Consider the following 15,963-nt stretch of genomic DNA (forward strand, 5'->3'; position numbering starts at 1 on the left):
TAATTCCCTTTAGTACTGAGTATCATACTTTTAAAAGGTTGTATTCAAATAGGAAGATATTTAATGGCCAGTGGATACAGGGTTGAAGGGACATAAAGGCAAAGAGTACAAGAATAATTGAAGGTACTTGAAATAAGTTTCCTATTTGGAAGACTGTTATATGAAGAAAGAATAGACTTATTCTGGATCCTTACAGAACTAGGGTCAATGTATTAAAACTAGAAAGAAACAGTTTAACTCATGAAAATACAAAGGTATTAGGTTTCATCTAACTGTATTGTGTTGATATGAAATCAGCTATATTAGACCATTTTTACCTATAAAAATAACTATTTCATATACTTCAACCCAATATAAAGGGATAGTGAGTGAACAGTGTTCCCTTCATGGGCTTCCCAGGTGGCTCAGAGGTAAAGAATCTGCCTGCTAATGCAGGAGATGTGGGTTTGATCCCTGTGTTGGGCAGATCCACTAGAGTAGGAAATGGCAACCCATTGTAGTATTCTTGCCTGGAAAAACCTAGGAACAGAGTAGCCTGGCAGGGCTACAGTCCGTGGGGTTGCAAAAGAGTCAGACACAACTCAGAGACTAAACAACAAGTTTTCCTTCAGGTAGCAAATTTCTTTTTACTCGAGTAACCTCCTCATAATATGGATGATCATTTAATGAGTAATTTACAGAGGGGTTTCAAGCATTGGATGAGTAGTCAGAATATTTCCTTTAAGTTCATTTCTGATCCAAGGATTCTGTGATTCAAGAAACTGTATTTAATTTGGATTCACTGTGCATTTGCTGAATGGAGATCCAGATACACAGGGGAATGAGCAGATTTGACATTATCTTTGTTGATTTAGAATATTCTCACTTGTCTAGATTCATAAATATCTTTTGCTAAATTTAAGGATATGATATGAGAATATTTTATAAAGCAGTAGGCTGTTTACTCCAACCCTTAATGTGGATATTTTAAAAACCACTTCACATTTATAACTTTTTTGAAAAATATTTTATTTTTGTAAACTAATATCCTGGGTATTTTCCTTTATAAATATTAATATTTTCTTTAAAATATCCACTCTGGATAAAATTAATTCTTTGAGTAGAAATACTTTCTTATGAAATACTTGTATTAACTTTTAGAAAATAAAGTATTGAAAGTAGAAATAATAATAAATAACTTTAATCCAGAAAAGTTAAACTAGTTTCAACCCATTAAACTTATTTTCATTGCTCAGAGACTTTAAAAACGTGTTCTAAGTAACAATTTTGACAAAAATGGAGACATAAGAAAGATCTTTATATTCAATGGATTCTCTATCATATAAACAATTTAATAATTCAGACTGCAGAGCTAATCATTATTTTTGATACCTTTTTAAAACTCATGAATCAGAAATTTGATGTAATATGAAATACAGTTATAGTACCTGGATACTCAAAGCATTGTTTCACTGTAAGGATTGTCTGAATCTAGCTTAGAAGTAACATTCTGAATTTAAACTCAAATTTGAATTCCTTGCAAGGCCTGTTTCAAGAAATGATGACCCATTAGGGCAACACTGTGGCATCCCACTATAGATCATTCTTCTAAGTGGATATTAACCTAAATATTTATATATTTGGCAAGGCCGTTTAGCCAAATTTTATCTATTGCCCTTGCCCTCATGCATTTCATACTTTAGTTCACAATGAGCTTTTGAGAGACTTAATTTGTTAAATTTGAGATAATCTGTTCTGTCCCATTTTCCTTTCTTATCTAGTAAATCTGACCTCCAAAAGGATAAGTTTAGCCAGATTTTATTTTATTAGGAAATCAATCTTGGTTCCAGAAGTTACCAATCTTCTTTAACAATCCATTATACAATCACACTAGGAAACATCTCATCACCAGTTTGTGAAATAACCTTTCTGAAAGTTACTACAAAAAGTAACTTCTGAAAGTTACTACAAATACTTTTGCATTTGTAGTCTAGAGTAGCAGCCCCCAACCTTTTTGGCACCAGGGACCAGTTTCATGGAAGACAATTTTTCCACAAACTGCAGGGTGGAGGGTCATTTCTGGATGATTACATTTATTGTGCACTTAATTTTTTTTATTATTATTACACTGTGATATATGATGAATGAATTATACAGCCCACCATAATGAATAATCAGTGGGAGCCCTGAGCTTGTTTTCCTAAGCTCAGGGGGTAATGTGAGCAATAGGGAGCAGCTGTTAAACACAGGTGAAGTTTCATTCACTCACCTGCCATTCACCTCCAGCTGTGCAGTCAGGTTCCTAACAGACCACTGATGACTTCCAGTCTGTGGCCCAAAGGTCGAGAACCCCTGATCTAGAGTATTTAGCACATTCTTTTAAAATTCAAAAGATTACAGGCAATGTTTCATCCCTTTCATTTACCAAGTTCCTTGATCACAATTCACCTGGACAGGCAATTATGGACACAGCAGCAGCAGACTGGTGCACAGCAGCAATCTTCTCACTGTTCTAGGGCTTCTGTTCTCCTTTACCAATGTTCTCTGTGAAAAAGTGATTTTTGCACCAAGAAAGAGTAATGAAAGTAAAAACAAAATACAACAGAGGACTTAAGAAAATTAACCAGGAATTAAGAAGTTCTACCTTCTTCTTTTGATCACTACAAATTTCTCCCCAAGTAATGAGAAAGGCTATTCTTTCCACAGCTTTCTTCTTATGTAAACATTACTTGTATGTGCATGCAAGTTCAGTCCTGTCTGACTCTCTGCGACCCCATGGACTGTAGCCCTTTAGGCTCCTCTGTCCATGGGATTTCCCAGGTAATACTGCAGCAGGTTGCTATTTCCTTCCCCAAGGATTCTTCCAGACCCAGGGATCCAATCTGAAACTCTTGTGTCTCCTTCATTGGCAATTGGATTCTTTACCACTGAGTCAAAGTCCTGGGAAGTCCAAAGATTACTTACAGTATTTTAAATGTTGATGATGATTGGCCTATTCTCTCAAACAATATATTCAAGAAAAAGAGGAAGTAAGCTTCCTATTTTCTGTGTAGTAGATTTCAATTTAAAATTTCACCTCTTTATTCACTCTCTTAAATTTACTACACGTAGAGAATAAAGAAAAGTGAAGTATGTGGTAAGAGAGAAAAATAATTTTATGGCTATCTACAACCTGAACATATCACTTATATACATTTGGGACAATAATTAGCAGGTAATAAAATGTGTTTTTCCTGGCAGATAGATGGGTCTCAAGGCACACTTTTTCTGCTTATTTTATGATAATGAGATTCAAGTGATCCTGACGACATGCTAAGAATGGATTAGAATAGTAACACCATAACTCATATGAAAGTATTAAAATTTAATGTTGTTGTTTTAAAATGTTTTATATATGAAATTAAGTTTAAAAATTAGTAATATCTGCAACTAATGAATTCTTATAAAATTTGAAATTTGATACCTACAGTTTTACTCATACAAGCAGCAGTATGAAAAAATAATTACCAAAAATTGATGAATTAGCATAACTAAATGAATTTGAATTTGAGAAAACTAAACTTTGATTATTTCAATGTAATTATAGTACTCTTACACAATAAAGGTGGCAACCAAAAATCTTCAATAACTTCCTAAATAATCATATGATTTACAATAAGCATTTGACATGCCCTAAAATGATAGAGATACTAAGAGTGACAGATGCAAATGAAGGCTTTCCAGCACTTTCATTGATTATATAAATAGCTAAACAGAACTCCAATAGACAAAGTACAGAGTATGTATAGAAAAGCATGACAAAGTACTTAAGCATCCTTACAAAGTCATGGCAATCTCAAAGACAGGCAAATAAATACAAAGTACCCACTGCATGAGTCCATAAAAGGACCCACACACATATGTGCAATTAATTTTCAACAAAAGTGCAAAGGCAATTCAATGGAGAAAAGGATTTTCACAAAGGGTGCTAGAACAATTGGATACTCACATGAAAAGAAAAAAAATTTGATCTATACCTCATGCCATACACAAAAATGACTCAAATGTAAAGCCTACAACTTCTAGATGAAAATGTAATCTTTTGACTTGGGATAGGTAAGAAGTTCTTCTGTGTAACACCGAGAGTATAATTCATGAGAAAGAAAACTGATGAAGTGAACTTCATCGGTATTACAAACTCCTGCTCTTCCTAAAGACACTGTTAAAGGAATAGAAAGTAAATATTTACAAATGACAAATCTGATAAAAGCCTTAAGTATATAAAATGTCTTCAAAACAAAATAAGGAAATTAAGAATCCAAAATAAAAAATAAGCATAAGAACAGATATTTCATTAAGTAAAATGTACAGGTGATAAATAAGCACAGGAAGATACTTAAAATTATTAGTCAAATGCAAACTGAATATAACTTAATACATATTAAATGTAAGTCAATGCAAACTAAAACCACATACGGAATCCTAAAAAAGTAGTGTAAATGAACCTATTTATGGGCCAGAAACAAAGTCATAGATATAGAAAATAAACTTAAGGTTACTAAGGGGAAAGGAGGACAAGGCATAAGTTGGGAGATTGGAATTGACATACACACTATTATATACATAAATAGATAACGAATAAGAATCTACTGTATAGCACAAGAAACTCTACTCAATACTCCGTAATGACCTATATGGGAACAGAATCTTAAAAAGAGTGGCTACATTAACATATACATATGTATAACTGATTCACTGTGCTGTGCAGCAATTATACTCCAGTAAAAATTAATTTAGAAACATAAGGTACCATTACACAACTACTGGAATGGCTTAAATTAAAACAACCAAACACTGTGCCAAGAGCTGATAAAATAATATGAAACACTCTTACATTGCTGGTAGGTGTACAAACAGTACTACCACTTTTGAAAAACAGTTTGACAGCTGACATCAAGTTAAGCAGATACTACCTAACAACCCAGATACTAAAAGTTCTTACATGAAAACTTACATTTATTCCAAAATTGCACATAAATATTTTATAGCACCTTTATTCATAATCACTGAGAACTGAAAACAACCCAAATTTTCTTTAACTGGTAAATGGGGAAACAAACTGTGGCACATTCATACAATGGAATACTATGTAGCAATGGAAAGAATACACTAATGGTAAATATACAACATAGAGGCATCTGAAATGTATTATAGCAAGTGAAAGAAATCAGTCTCAAAAGTCAACATACTACTAGGTTCCATTTACATGATATTGTATAGAAAAGGCAAAACTATAGGGACATAAAGTTTTCCATCCACCAATCTTCAGGTTCAGCTGGTAAAGAATCCACCTGCAATGCAGGAGACCTGGGTTCAATCCCTGGGTTGGGAAGATCCCCTGGAGAAGGGAAAGGTTACCAGCTTCAGTATTCTGGCCTGGAGAATTCCATGGACTGTACAGTACATGGGATAGCAAAGAGCAGAACACAATTGAGCAACTGAACTGAACTGAACTATGCAAAAATAATGTGTTTTAAAAAATAAGCCTGCCAAATGCTAATAGAAATTATAGCTAGATTGAATATCTAATTATTCTTTCAAAAAGGAAACCAAAAATAAAAAAGACACAACAATGGATGAGTGAACTATTTCTTGTTTTAGAAGAATGAACTTCTTTTACATAAAAGTAATCGCAACGGAACTGATCAAGATATTTCTCCATGTAATTACAGCTACTGGTTATTGAGTAGTACTATATTCTAGGCACTGTGCTTCATTTATCTTTACATAGCCCTGTTGAGGCAGTATAAGTAAATTTAATTTAGAGATTTTAAAAAGAGGCACAAAGAAATTACATAGTTGCCTCAATTCAACTACAAATAAAGAATAAAAAACACCATAAGTGGCTTGTAAGTTCACAAAGACACTAAAAATCTACATGACCTTTCTTCCACCATATCCTATTTTACATTTATTTATTTTTAATTGCCAGGAAAATTGCTTTACAATATTGCTGTGGTTTCTATCATATATCAACATGAATAAGCCATAGTTATACATATGTCCCAACCCTCTTGAACCTCGCTCCCATTTCCCATTCTTTCCCATCCCTCTAAAATTTTACAGAGCCCCATTTTCAGTTTCCTGAGTCATACAGCAAATTTCCATTGGCTATCTATTTTACTTATGGTAGTGTATATGCTTTCATGCTGCTCCCTGATGTTAAAACCATCTAAATAAAATGTAGGAATAAAATTCCTTTGTCTAAATTTCTGAAACTTAAAGGGTAAAGAATTAAGCATCAGTTCAGTTCAGTTCAGTCGCTCAGTCATTTCCGACTCTTTGCGACCCCATGGACTACAGCACGATAGGCCTTCCTGTCCATCACCAACTCCCAGAGTTTACTCAAACTCATGTGCATCAAGTCTGTGATGCCATCCAATCATCTCATCCTCTATCATCCCCTTCTCCTCCCGGCTTCAATCTTTCCCAGCATCAGGGTCTTTTCCAATGAGTCAGCTCTTCACATCAGGTGGCCAAAATATTGGAGTTTCAGCTTATATTATCAGACTAGTTTCCATCGTGAGGACATCATGACACTGAGCCCTCAAAGCAGCCTCAGTGTATACAGAGAATTGGCTAAAGACAGACTTCGCTGTCTGAAGTCAGAGTGTTTAAGGCATAACATGGCCTGGCCTGGCTAATACATGCCTTATGCTGTTTCACAGTTCTGTAACCTCCTCTTCTCTGTGGTTTTTCTGTACATTTATACAGACATATCCTTCTTATCTCTGACAACCTGGTATTCTACCAGCCAAGAGAGTGTAATTGTTTTTATCAAATTTATAAAATTTTCTGTTCATTTCCTATTCCAAACTACTTATTAAAAAGACTCTGAAAATACTGAACCAAACTGACCCCAATCTTGGGGACTAAGTGGCATGTTTACAAATCTTCATTTAAATTCTAGATCTAATTTTTCTATTATTATATTTTCTTCCTGTAATATGAAATAGGTCTTTTACAAAAGGTTGATTTTATTTTCACCCATCAAGCTTCACGTTATTCAAAAGTGTAGCTGGGAACTTCTTGCACATATTATTTATACTATGACACATACATACAGGCTTTTCAATTGACTATTTCACGTAAATATACTTATCATGTCTGCAATGCTTTCTAGGACATTAATCAAGAAGAAACAAAAAAATCACAAGAAAATATTAAAATAGAAATAAATACATATAAGCAATGAAAGGTAAATCAAACACAAACACGTACTTAAATTCAAATATTATTTATAAATCTTATACCACAAATCATTTCACATGCCAAAATACATTTACAGTCATCTCTTTTTGCTTTTGCTATTTGATAAATAATATGATAGTCCAGAAATCAGCATAAGAATTATCATTAATTTGGGGAATATTCACATATTTTAGGCCTTTAGTCCTATTTTTAGTCTATCATAAAATTCCCAAATTTTAACATTGATTTTACATCAGCAGATTTTTTTTCTCCAAAATACATCAAGGAAAGTAAATGGCATGAAAGTGAATAAACAGTCATAGAGCTCTCAGGCGAAGAGAGTCAGAAGAAAAGTATAAATATATAATGGATGTGCAATTTTATTACCTGAGTATTTAACAACTCTTCACACTTGTGTGCTTGTTTCTCAATTGCAGAAATGTACTGCTTTTCAATAGCTTCTACTTGTTGCTTAACTGAAGATTGTAGTAGTGCCTAAAAACAAGCAAAAATGTTATTTGGATCACAGACAAAACTTGGAATCTACTATTGGCATGAGAAATTTTTTTGACAGATGTACATGTCTGAAATATGATACTCTTCTGCATTACAAAATACACATTTGTGAATATTAAAGCACATTCATATATAACAGTACTTTAATCTTTTGGTTTTAGGTTTTCCTATTGCCAAAACTATAGTTTTTTGTCTCAGATATTCCTTCCACACACCTTCTTGTTAAAAAGGCCAAGTCATAGAAGATGATAAAGAGGGTGAACAGTTCTGTTAAATATAAATTCAGTTTAGCAAAGACCACACAGGATGAGAAGCATATGAAAGCTGCTGAAGAAAAAAAGAAAAGAGAGAAAAAACCAGACATATTTCACTGGCTGACAAAACTCCACATCCTCTCGGCACACTGTAATATCCCATGGGCCAAGCATGATCTTTAAGACCACAAGTCAAGTAAAAGCAGATGGAAACTATGAGCAGTTTCAATCATGAAAAAAACTGCCCCCCCAGGAAGTGCACGCCCCTAATGTGAAAAGGTGTAAGGCAAAGTGTGGATGGCAGAATCTCAAGGCAGTATTCATAAGAAGTAATAAAACTTGGGAGACTAGACAAACGCAAGTGGACAGTGTAAACACTGGAACCTCAGTCACTTAAATATAAAGATGTTAACACTGTTCTAAGGGAAGCCAAATCAGCATTGGAAGATGTTCCGCCCGCTTACTTCCTTATTGGCGATGCTTAGAATATTATCCTCTTTCCTTTTTTTTAAGGCATTATACATTATAGTTAATGTGCTCTCGATATTATTTTACATGCTATTTATAAATCTTGAATCATTCTAAAATATTCACTTCACCATATGCATAAGAAGTCTTCAGCAAATATTCTATTTTTGAAGGTCTATCTGGATAATAAACTACTCATAATCAAAATAGTAAGTTGAAACAGACACATGTCTTATAGAAAACAGACCTTTGGCACATTCACCAAGAAAAGAAAAATATGCCAAATCTCTTAAATAATCTCTGTTTTGAAAACAGACTTACTTGGTTGGAAACAACATGCATTAAGAGGCTAAATAAATATGCATGTATTTTTAAAAACTGAGACAAAAATATTTTTGAAACCTCTGGATAAGTCACAAAATCTTCAAATAATTAACTTTCTCTTACAAATGTTAAACTGTCTCATGATGCTTCTACTCCTATAATTCAACAGTCGTCACTCTGAAGCTGCAGAATTACCAGTGAGTTAGTAAAGGAAAATAAAGCTCTGACTGCAGTTTAACCAACATAAAAAGAACTACTTAACAGAATTGCTTCAGCTTTTCATTTATATATTACGTCTTCTAAAGTATCTATAATGATAATTTATAAAAAAAAAAACACATTAAAATTTAAACTGGCTAGACAATGTAAAGCTTCTATTTACCTTTGGTACAATATAACACTATTTTTGGAATTTAAAGGATGGTAGATTTATGGCCAGTTCTCTTGGGTTACATTCATGGCATCTTTTGTAGAGAGAAAAATGTCATTCTCTGGGGGGACTTGGGTTATGGCAGAACTGTTTCGCTTAATGGAAAGGATTGTTTTCACTTCCATATTCACCATGATTCCAAATAATCCCAGTTTTAATACCAAGTTGTGATTTGTTAGTAAATTATATCCTTTAGAGAGACAGGTAAATTAATGAAATAAAATAATACTACCTCATCATAATTAAGAAACACAAATGAACAGTACTTTCTCCTTTGCTGATTAATTTGTAAACTACATACTCATTTTCTTCCAAACTTCAAGGAAGTGAGCACCATAGGATAATAAATCATGTAAAGGGCAAAACTGTAATTATGGAACATGGAAAAAAGCTTTGCACAAATGACCAGCTTTTCACATAGTTCAAGCCTCTCATCTTAGCCCCATTCGGTTACTTCAATACATCCATCTATAAAAAGGACATAAAGGTAGATAACAGGAACAGAAAGATTAAAAAAGTCAGTCCTCACTGAGGTCATTAGATTGTTGAAGAGAAGAATTCTCTAGAAAACAGAAGGTGCAAGGTGCTTATCAGAGATAGAAGAGATGCCCAAGGCCTGACTGAAAGGCTCATTGCTATTCACAGAGAACATTAAATAAAGAAGACTAGCTGGACTTAAGACTGGAGGCAGATAGAATGGCAGAAAATGTAGAAAAGTAGGCAGGTGCCATATACTAAAAATCTTTGTATTGCCATAATAAGATTTTTTTTTTAAGTGGGCCTATAATACTGAACTTCCTAGTTTTGCATTCCAGTCCCCTATAATAAAAAGGACATCTTTTTTGGGTGTTAGTTCTAAAAGGTCTTGTAGATCCTCATAGAACCGTTCAACTTCAGCTTCTTCACCGATAATTGGTCAGAGCATAGACTTGGATTACCATGATATTGAATGGTTTGCCTCGGAAATGAACAGAGATCATTCTGTCGTTTTTGAGATTGCATCCAAGTACTACATTTTGGACTCTTTTGTTGACTATGATGGCTACTTCATTTCTTCTAAGGGATTCCTGCCGACAGTAGTAGATATAATGGTCATCTGAGTTAAATTCATCCATTCCAGTCCATCTTAGTTCCCTGATTCCTAGAACGTCAACATTGACTCTTGCCATCTCCTGTTTGACCACTTCCAATTTGCCTTGTTTCATGGACCTAACATTCCAGGTTCCTATGCAATATTGCTCTTTACATCATCGGACCTTGCTTCTATCACCAGTCACATTCACAACTGGGTGTTGTTTTTGCTTTGGCTCCATCCCTTTATTCTTTCTGGAGTTATTTTTCCACTGATCTCCAGTAGTATATTGGGCACCTACTGACCTGGGGAGTTCATCTTTCAGTGTCCTATCTTCGCCATTTCATACTGTTCATGGGGTTCTCAAGGAAAGAATACTGAAGTGTTTTGCCATTCTTTTCTCCAGTGGACCACATTCTGTCAGACCTCTCCAACATGACCCGTCCGTTTTCGGTGGCCCCACACAGCATAGCTAATGCAAAATTAGGAAGTCAAGAAACACCTAGAGTAACAGGGAAATTTGGCCTTGGAGTACAGAATGAAGCAGGACAAAGGCTAACAGAGTTTTGCCAAGAGAACGCAGTGGTCATAGCAAACACTCTATTCCGACAACAGAAGAGAAGACTCTATACATGGACATCACGAGATGGTCAACACCGAAATCAGACTGATTATATTCTTTCCAGCCAAAGATGGAGAAGCTCTATAGAGTCAGCAAAAACAAGACTGGGAGCTGACTGTGACTCAAATCATGAACGCCTTATTGCCAAATTCAGACTGAAATTGAAGAAAGTGGGGAAAACCACTAGACCATTCAGGTATGACATAAATGAAATCCCTTATGATTATACAGTGGAAGTGAGAAATAGATTTAAGGGACTAGATCTGATAGAGTGCCTGATGAACTATGGATGGAGGTTTGTGACATTGTAAAGGAGACATGGATCAAGACTATCCCCAGGAAAAAGAAATGCAAAAAAGCAAAGTGGCTTCTAAGGAGGCTTTACAAATAGCTGTGAAAAGAAGAGAAGCCAAAAGCAGTGGAGAAAAGGAAAGATATACCCATTTGAATAGCAAGGAGAGATAAGAAAGCCTTCCTCAGCAATCAACGCAAAGAAATAGAGGAAAACAATAGAATGGGAAAGGCTAGAGATCTCTTCAAGAAAATTAGAGATACCAAGGGAACATTTCATGCAACGATGGGCTCAATAAAGGACAGAAATGGTATGGACCTAACAGAAGCAGAAGATATTAAGAAGAGGTGGAAAGAATACACAGAAGAACTGCACAGAAAAGATCTTCATGACCCAGATAATACGATGGTGTTATCAGTCACCTAGGGCCAGACATCCTGGAACATGAAGTCAAGTGGGCCTTAGAAAGCATCACTATGAAAAAAGCTAGTGGAGGTGATGGAATTTCAGTTGAGCTATTTCAAAGCCTAAAAGATGATGCTGTGAAAGTGCTGCACTCAATATGCCAGAAAATTTGGAAAACTCAGCAGTGGCCACAGGACTGGAAAAGGTCAGTTTTCATTCCAATCCCAATGAAAGGCAATGCCAAAGAGTGCTCAAACTACTGCACAATTGCACTCATATCATACGCTAGTAGGAGAAGGCAATGGCAACCTACTCTAGTACTCTTGCCTGGAAAATCCCATGGACGGAGGAGCCTGGTAGGCTGCAGTCCATGGGGTCGCTAGGAGTCGGACACGACTGAGCAACTTCACTTTCATGCCCCGGGGAAGGAAATGGCAACCCACTCCAGTACTCTTGCCTGGAGAATCCCAGGGACAGGGGAGCCTGCTGGGCTGCCGTCTATGGGGTCACACAGAGTCAGACACGACTGAAGTGACTTAGCAGCAGCAGCAGCATACGCTAGTAAAGTAATGTTCAAAATTCCCCAAGCCAGATTTCAGCAATACATGAACCATGAACTTCCAAATGTTCAAGCTGGCTTTAGAAAAGGCAGAGGAACCAGAGATCAAATTGCCAACATCCGATGAATCATCGAAAAAGCAAGAGAATTCCAGAAAAACATCTATTTCTGCTTTATTGACCATGCCAAAGCCTTTGACCGTGTGGATCACAATAAACTGTGGAAAATTCTGAAAGAGATGGGAATACCAGACCATCTGACCTGCCACTTGAGAAACCTGTCTGCAGGTCAGGAAGCAACAGTTAGAACTGGACATGGAAAAACAGACTGGTTCCAAATAGGAAAAGGAGTACGTCAAGGCTGTATATTGTCACCCTGCTTATTTAACTTATATGCAAAGAACATCATGAGAAACGCTGGGCTGGAAGAAGCACAAGCTAGAATCAAGATTGCTGGCAGAAATATCAATAACCTCAGATATGCAGATGATACCACCCTTGTGGCACAAAGTGAAGAAGAACTAAAGAGCCTCTTGATGAAAGTGAAAGAGGAGAGTCAAAAAGTTGCCTTAAAGCTCAACATTCAGAAAACTAAGATCATGGCATCTGGTCCCATCACTTCATGGCAATTAGATGGGGAAACATTGGAAACAGTGTTAGATTTTATTTTTTTGTGCTCCAAAATCACTGAAGATGGTGATTGCAGCCATGAAATTAAAAGACGCTTACTCCTTGGAAGGGAAGTTATGACCAACCTAGACAGCATAGTAAAAAGCAGAGACATTACTTTGTCAACAAAGGTCCATCTAGTCAAGGCTATGGTTTTTCCAGTATTCATGTATGGATGTGAGAGTTGGACTATAAAGAAAGCTGAGCGCCGAAGAATTGATGCTTTTCAACTGTGGTGTTGGAGAAGACTATTGAGAGTCCCTTGGACTTCCAGGAGATCCAACCAGTCCATCCTAAAAGAGATCAATCCTGGGTGTTCATTGGAAGGACTGATGTTGAAGCTGAAACTCCAATACTTTGGCCACCTGATGCAAAGAGCTTGACTCATTTGAAAAGACCCAGATGCTGGGTAAGATTGAGGGCAGGAGGAGAAGGGGACGACAGAGGATGAGATGATTAGATGGCATCAGCGACTCAATGGACATGAGTTTGGGTAAACTCCAGGAGTTGGTGATGGACAGGGAGGCCTCGTGTGCTGCGGTTTATTGGGTCGCAAAGAGTCGGACTCGACGGAGTGACTGAACTGACTGACTGATAATACTGAACACTGGAATTATTATTACCACCGTCCAAACAAAGGATGTGCTGTCTGAAAACAGTCCTTAGAAGTAGAATATTAATCACTGTGGACATACATAGAAATAAATAGTGGTACTAGCTACAAGCTTTATAGCTAAATCTATCAATATATAACTGTATATTTATTCTCCTGTGTAATATACTATAATAACTGCCTTACAACTTCCTGTGCAGTTATGTTCAAAAATGCACATCAGTCTTAACATTTTTCTTTAATTCTTTTTTTCCTTTTTAATCAGCTCTAGAGATATCAAAGACACAAGGAGCCCTTCCCTTAGGTTTATATAACACTACAAAAATGATTCATGAAAGAATTACTTCCTTTATCAGCTATTTTAAACTACTCTCAACACGAATAAAGCACTAAGATTTTCATTATGTATAGAGGCAGAAAAACAAAGGTGCACACAAACATTCTATAAAGAAAAAAATGATACCTAAAGCAGGGAATATTTTGTTAATTTTCAACATGTTTAGGTTTTAGCTTCAATCCTACGAGATCCTCTGTATCATCCTAGGAGACAGGAAAACTACTGACCACATTTTTTCAAGAATAATTTTAAAGGTGTGAACAAGATCATAGATTTCTTTAGAACAGGAACTATGTTATCTTTATATTCACCTTTATATAGCACACACAGATTCTTACAGAGTTATTTGTACATAGCATACACATGCAATAGCTATTTGGAGAGTGGCATTTCTTATATTGAGATTCATATTTTAAAAATCATAGTTTTAATGATACCAATATTCATTAGAAAGTTCACTAAGCTTTAAATTATAACTACCAAGTTCTGTTACCAACTCTGTTGCTAAATACATTTAATCCCTAACAGAGAGCTGATTTTTTTTTTTATTATTGTAGACTAGAAATGTTTATTCTTTCTACTCCACAAGTATAAATTTTGAATAAGCAAAATAGAGCATGTGAAGGTTGATAAACTCCTTGAAAAAAAAGTATGTTATAAATTCTTTAATGATTAGCCTAGAAAATAACAAAATTAAGTCAAAAACCTTGCTACACCAACCAATACCCATAAGCAGTAGACAGACTATTTTGTTTTTTTTTTAAATAAATTTATTTTAGTTGGGGGCTAATTACTTTACAATATTGTAGTAGTTTTTGCCATACATTGACATGAATCAGCCATGGGTTTACATGTGTTCCCCTTCCTGGACCCTCCTCCCTCCTCCCTCCCCATCCCATCCCTCTGGGTCATCCCATTGCCCCAGCCCTGAGCATTTGTCTCATGCATCGAACATGGAATGGTGTTCTGTTTCACATATGATAATATACATGTTTCAATGCTATTTTCCCAGAATGTCGCACCCTCACCTTCTCCCTCAGAGTCCACAAGACTGTTCTATGCATCTGTGTCTCTTATTCTGTCTTGCGTATAGGGTTATCACTACCATTTTAATGGAACGGAGTATACACTGGAATTTAAGTGAGCGGAGAAGTTATAGCTCAAGTGGACTACTGCAAACCAAACTACAATCCACTGTACCAACAAATCCACAGAATTTCTCTTTTCCCTTGAAACAGCCCAATTCTTACAGATCTCATTCCAGCTTCATCAAATTTAATTATTTGTCCAGATTTCAGAGCAGATGTGTCTAAAGAACCAGATGATCTCTGAAACATTAATATCATGTTAGCATTTAGCACATAACCTTAAAAGATTACTTCATAGCTAATTTTAGGCAATAGTTAATTAATTAAAATTACTTTAAAAGTCAATCCTCTAAGTCATAATTTACAAATAGGAATAAGCTAGAGGCAAAGCATAAAATAAATACCCCCAATAAAAATTAAGCCCTAGGAAATAGGAATCTGTGATTAATTCACTGATGAATCCATTTTACCTACAACAGTACCTAACAGAAGACAAATAACTTTTGAAGGAACTGAAGAAATGAATCATGATTTCAGTATATCCAATTCGTATTATTTGCCAATTCATAGAACAACTATTAAAACACTGATGATAACTATGTCTGTATCTATATTCTTAGTTTAGCTTTTGGACTGCAGTAGTACATATAAATAAACTGCTATAAACGGTCATTTGAAATCAAATACAATTTTGCTTTTCTTAGAAAACTATCACAGTTGGCTTTTTTTTTTTTTTAACACCAGAAACATTCCGTATTGGAGTATAGCCAATTAATGTTGTGGGGGTTTCAGGTGAACAGTGAAGGGACTTAGCCAGACAGTTTGCTTTTTTAAAATTTTTTCAGATGTTTTTCAATTTAACTAAAAATAAAATAAGAAAAGGACATGGCAACCCACTCCAGTATTCTTGCCTGGAGAATCCCACGGACAAAGGACCCTGGTGGGATACTGTCCACAGGGTCGCAAAGAGTTGGACATAACTGAGGCGACTTAGCACGCACAGCATACAGTTGTTGTTCACAGTGGGCTTCACAGGTGGGGCTAGTGATAAAGAACTTGCCTGCCAATACAGGAGACATAAGAGACGGGAATTAGATTGCTGAGTC

At 35.6% G+C, this 15,963-nt stretch overlaps 1 protein-coding gene across 46 annotated transcripts in view; it reads right to left on the bottom strand.

The window, feature by feature from the left end:
• Positions 1 to 15,963, bottom strand: part of CCDC91 (coiled-coil domain containing 91) — a 381,232-nt gene that overhangs the window by 165,435 nt on the left and 199,834 nt on the right. For 45 of the 46 annotated variants that reach the window (XR_014082453.1, XR_014082452.1, XR_014082451.1 and 42 more), the window contains one exon: positions 7,597 to 7,704. The exons of the other annotated variant lie outside the window; for it this stretch is intronic. Coding sequence is in view for 41 of the 45 variants with exons in the window: in XM_081591771.1 (XP_081447897.1) it covers positions 7,597 to 7,704 (108 nt within the window). In the remaining 4 variants the exon portion in view is untranslated. The remainder of the gene's footprint in view (positions 1 to 7,596; positions 7,705 to 15,963) is intronic. 46 annotated transcript variants of the gene reach the window in all.

This window comes from Giraffa tippelskirchi, chromosome 4, assembly GCF_054371585.1.
Source record: "Giraffa tippelskirchi isolate mGirTip1 chromosome 4, T2T-mGirTip1v1.2.pri, whole genome shotgun sequence".
NCBI classification, from domain to species: domain Eukaryota; kingdom Metazoa; phylum Chordata; class Mammalia; order Artiodactyla; family Giraffidae; genus Giraffa; species Giraffa tippelskirchi.